This window comes from Exophiala aquamarina (assembly GCF_000709125.1).
Source record: "Exophiala aquamarina CBS 119918 chromosome Unknown aczIA-supercont1.90, whole genome shotgun sequence".
Lineage (NCBI taxonomy): Eukaryota > Fungi > Ascomycota > Eurotiomycetes > Chaetothyriales > Herpotrichiellaceae > Exophiala > Exophiala aquamarina.
Window position 1 is genome coordinate 560 of NW_013550498.1, and position 5,053 is coordinate 5,612.

Sequence of the window (5,053 nt, forward strand, 5' to 3'; positions counted from 1 at the left end):
TTCCTTTGCTCCTGGTACTGTACCCACCATCACCCTATACGTGTTTAGGATCACGACTGGTGACTGGTGGCTGGTGACCGATGACTGTTAACCCGTGCAAGCTAGAATCTCAACCACCGCAGTCACCCTAGGCAATGTATACATATGTAACTCGGAGCGCCTGGCCGGTCAATGGTATAGAGCGCACGATCATCTCTCCATCTACCGGCCTACCGTGTAGGCCCGACGCACTATCCTTAGACCATCCTTGGACCATCCTCTCGTACCCTAGCACTCGGAGTCGTGACAGGTTTTTTTCCTGCCTGCCATGCCCACGTACCCAACCAGACAGTTGAACCACCTGCCGTACACCGCGAAGGACGTCTACCGAGCCACCCGTAGCTATCGGCATGCCTCCCCCAGCGCCCTCTTTCAAGGCCTCCCCAGTTATGCAGACCGAGGCTTGAAAATGCTGTCAAAGTCCGAAGATATCCAGCAGACCTTCGACGAAATCATGAAATCTGACGGCCTAAACGCCAAATTTCCCCTGGGACACCTCCCGAAAATGTTCGGTCCAGAGCGGAACCGAGTACGTATGTGACGGAGGGCGGAAGCCTGAAAATATTTCCCCGCCCCAGCTGTCAAACTGACCATCTTCTTCCACAGGGATTGATCGGTAATTACGTCAACCACATGGTGGCGGGGTGGAAAACTGTGTTCGAAGGCATCCCCAATGGCCTCGAGCGTCTTGACCCTCCGACAGTTCGCGGTATCCGCCTCCTCGCGCCCGCGTTCACGGAGGACTTGATGGCCGTGGAAGACCTTTTGGAAGAAAGTGCCATCTTCGGTCGCTTCGACCCTGCCGAAATCTTACAATTGATGACGAACCTTAATAAGGTCCAGGAACCGCTCCTAGACCTAGAATCGTTGGTCCAGGACTGGAAGCTTATGGCGTGTTGTGTGTCCGCCACCCGCGACCTACTCGCCAGCCGTGCTTACGACCAGATGTCCTGTGAGCAGTATCACCGGCTCCTTCGTTTTGCGTTCGAGCACATTGAGGATCTCGTACCGAGTTGCGTCCTTATCTCGACGCCTTCTGCACCGGTCATCGACACATGGCGTGAATTTGCCGATCTCGCCCTCCAGCTTCAGCTGGAACCGATTCCCTTTGTACCGCAGGTGCACCCCGCCCCTCGCCGGCGCCCCGGGTCGGACCGCGCGTGTGAGCACCCGACGAGAGACATCCTCACACAGAAACGTCGGCAGGGACGGCCGGACCGGCGTATGCAGGCTCAACTTCGCCGGGAACATAATGCATCCAGAGAACATGGCGGAACACGCGAGAGACCGCGCAGGGTCTCAGCCACCTCCCTGCGTCAGTCCAAAATTCGAGCTTTCCTTGACCCGGTAGACAATGACGTGTCGTACAGCATCGACTTCCCGCTGGATCAATACTACGGCGCGGCATCCACGACGCCCCCTCGCAGCGTGCCCCACCAGATGACCGAAAGGCCTGACAGCCGCGCCGCCCTCTCATCCCGTGTCCGAAATACGGCCACTCAGCGACGTCCATCCCGGTCTGTCACACGCCGTCGGTCACGGAGCCCGCGGGAGTCATTGGAGACGAGGGATGCTCTGATGCCCTCACGGGATCGGACATCAGGGACGAACGAGCCTGCCCGGACGTACCAGGAGGCGATTGGTAGCTTCCCTCCATTCTCTCCATTCCCACCATCGAGTCGCTATTCCACTCTGAGCGGCGACGCGGTCGATGTCGACAACGTAGCGAGAATGCCGATCGCCGGGTCGGAGCCTCACCCGACGCGGTCAGGAAGCGTTCTTGGTCGTTCTCCTTCATCGGGGCGAGTGGCGGAGCCTCCCGCCGACACCATTTCGGTGTATGTCTTGGGACGAGGCGGTTTCAGACTGCTCGAAAGGGTCGGAAGGGCCGAATGGAGAGTGAAGATCGGCGAATACGCCGGGCGATATCTCCTCTACGATGGTGAGATGCGGAGTCACAGTAGCGAGCAGCTTCGGAGGGCGGAACGACAGGGCCAGTATCCCCCGAGCGTCTTCCTCTTGGAAAGAGGTGCACAGGGGGTCGAGATTGACGAGAACGTCCGGGTCGCCGCAAAAGCAGTGCTATTTAACCACTTTTAACAGATAAATCTTTACGGTTAAGTTTAGAGGGTGCCGAGTAATGAATCACGTGATGTAGCAAGAGCAGAGAAACTTCGTCATATCCGATCGAGCACCGGTGGCACAGGCAAGTTAGACTTCTACGCAGCAATCTTGTCTCCCTGGAACCCCCAGGATCTTGCCGACACGCTTTTCCCGCGGGTCCATCATCTGTTTCTGCCACGGGACGGTACTGTGGTTGTATCGTATGACCGCTCATTCCTCTGCGTGCGTGCTGTTGTGATATGAGGCTCAACCAACTATCATGACATTGATGAATGCCTTATGGAATCATTCCGCGTGCTTGGAAATTGTGAGGAAGCTTCTAGAGTATTACTTTCAGTGTATTTATACTTTCTACATTCTGAAAGGGTAGACAAATAATAAGAATTACATATGCTTCCACTGCCGTAATTCACAACACGTGCCTCGCCACGTTCTTTCGGACGAAACATGTCTCCTTTGTGTCGACACCATCTCCAATCCACACCGCCCGACTTCGGACGTGCGCCAGTCTATCCACCCACCAAATTACCTAAATCCCTTTCCGCACCTGCCTCGCTGGGATGGGCCACCCAATAGCCGGGAACCCGGAACATATTCGAGTGGGTCTGGACGTTGTTTTGCCTCTTGGTAACCTCATGCTGCCCGTGGTTCGCCCCTGTACACGTGGTGATGCGGAATTCATGGCGGGGGCGCACGGGCTGTGTTCTAGTGCTCCACATCGACAGCACAAGCTCGGAGCGCCAACGTGGCTCGAGCCTCCCGCACGATTTTCTCCGCCCTTCGCGCCTGTTCTTGGCCAGCACGGTCGTGGATGCACCCGACGGTCATCCCGCTCCAGGGTTTGTACACAAACAAGGGCGAAAATTGACGGCGAACGTGGCGATCGAGCAGAAAGGTGACCAGACCAGACACCGCCACGATCGCCGCCTGCACAAAGCTGTGTGGAGAGCCCGTGTCGACCGCGTTGAGCGAGAACAACCCCAGACAGTAGACCTGTTGGACGCCCATGGCAAACAACAGATGACGTATAGCCAGGAGGTAGAGTTTCCCCTCGGTCTCGACCTCAACACGCACCACGTAGAGAAGGAGATAACGGTAGGAAAGAGACATCAGCGCACAGGAGAGAAACGCCAGGGGCAGAATCAAAGGGGACGAGGGACCATAGACGATCACTGTTCTGTCAGCGGGGTCGGGTCTGAATGCAAAACTGAGTGGGTTGTCTACTCACCGATACAGGCCACGATCTCCACGCGCGGGTAGACAAATCCCCACTGGAGGGAGTCCAGTGTCGGCGACGGTGATGTCCAGCGAGGTGACCAAAGGCGGCCCACGGCATAACGGAGAAGGGAGATTTGCTGAGACAGGTCGCGCCCGCACGCGAGAAGGGTCGACGTCACGACGTAAGAGGAAAAGTAGGTCGCTGCCTTCGGAAGGTTCTCCGCGAGGATGAAGGGAATGCTTCTCACGTTGTCGGCGACCTGCGCCAAAAGCGTGGTCACGGCGACCGAGATGGAGACATTGAGCACGAGAAAGACAAAGAGGAAGTCGTAGTACCACTTGTCGACCGCCAACTCGACCTCGAGCGCGGTGGGACGCCTCTGTCGTCGGACGATAGCGCGCAGGACGTGGGGAAAGATACCCAAGATGCAGGTCACCGCCAACTGAGGCGCGACGCCCTGAACCAGACCCTTCAACCAAGAGGGCCATGCCAGGATGACCTGGCCGTGGGGGACGAGCCGTGCAACCGAGTCGAGCTGGGACAGGGTGCCGGTCATGGAGATGAGTGGGGCGCAGAGCGCCATCGAGGCGGCTATCACGACCGAACCCACCGCGCTGGAGGAGCCCGCGGCCTCCCAGGAAGGACCCAGATTCTCGAAGACGAGGTCGTCGACCGACCCGTCCAGGAGGTGTGGGCGCATGTGGCCTGCTTGGGGCCAACTCACCGTGTGAGCGACATACCACGCAATGCGGCCATCCTTGAACTGGATGAGGGCCGAGGGGCTCCCCTTGAGGCGGAGGAGAGACTGGTGTGCCTGCACGATGACGCCCTTCGCGTCACAGTCCTCCCCAGGTGGACCCGTCCGGGAGCGAGCGATCCTTTGTGACAGTCGTCGCTCTTTCTCGCCGGTCTCCTTCGCGTCCGCCATGTGCCTCGCCAGTTCTGTCGCATCCTCGATGACGTATACGCCCTCGAGGACGTCCCCGAGCTGCTGTCGATACCACGTCCCCAGTGATGATGCGTCCCGATAGCCGGCCGGAAGGTTTTCGACGAGCACGAGGTGCAGTTGTCGGTTCGCGGAGCCGATTCGATCCCACTGTCGTATCCAGGCAGCCTCGTGAAGATCTCGGTCGACGAGAAACCAGAGGATCGCGAGGAGACAGGTGCTTCCCAGGCAAAATGCCCAGTGGCGCCCGTGGGCATCCACCCGGACATTCGGCCACGCCAGCCGATCCAGACCATTCACCCCGTCACGAGGGCCACGACCACCGATCCACGCTAGGGGCATGATCAATGGCGGTAGGATGAGGGACGCGAGCCCGAACAATCGAGTCAGTAGGCGGAGGTAGCGGACAAACATCAAGGCCTCGAACCCGCAGTCGTGCAGGATCGTTGAGTCGGATGCCCGGTAGGCCGGCGACAGCCAGCTCAGGACGCCCTCGGGGACGACGCCGAGCTGACTGTGCGAGAAGTACTCCTCGCGGGGGTAACTACGGGTAGAATGATTGATCAGCAGGAGGCGCCGCGTGACCGGGAGGACGGCGTATTAGGGGCTCGTCGGTGCTCTTACTAGATCTGACGCCGGCGCCAAAGCCTGACCACCAGTGAAGCCGAGACGGCGGACAACGCAAAATAAGCCCCCGATGTGGTGAGAGTTCCCAAGAAGGTTGG

At 58.6% G+C, this 5,053-nt stretch overlaps 2 protein-coding genes across 2 annotated transcripts; one reads left to right on the forward strand and one right to left on the reverse strand.

Moving 5' to 3' along the window:
• Positions 1-307: 307 nt before the first annotated feature.
• Positions 308-2,139, forward strand: A1O9_13145 (uncharacterized protein; the record flags this gene model as incomplete). Its single annotated transcript, XM_013397938.1, has 2 exons — positions 308-568; positions 646-2,139. The coding sequence occupies 2 exons, from the start codon at positions 308-310 to the stop codon at positions 2,137-2,139; spliced, it is 1,755 nt and encodes a 584-aa protein (XP_013253392.1).
• A 729-nt stretch (positions 2,140-2,868) lies between these two features.
• Positions 2,869-4,670, reverse strand: A1O9_13146 (uncharacterized protein; the record flags this gene model as incomplete). Its single annotated transcript, XM_013397939.1, has 2 exons — positions 2,869-3,335; positions 3,392-4,670. The coding sequence occupies 2 exons, from the start codon at positions 4,668-4,670 to the stop codon at positions 2,869-2,871; spliced, it is 1,746 nt and encodes a 581-aa protein (XP_013253393.1).
• Positions 4,671-5,053: the final 383 nt, after the last annotated feature.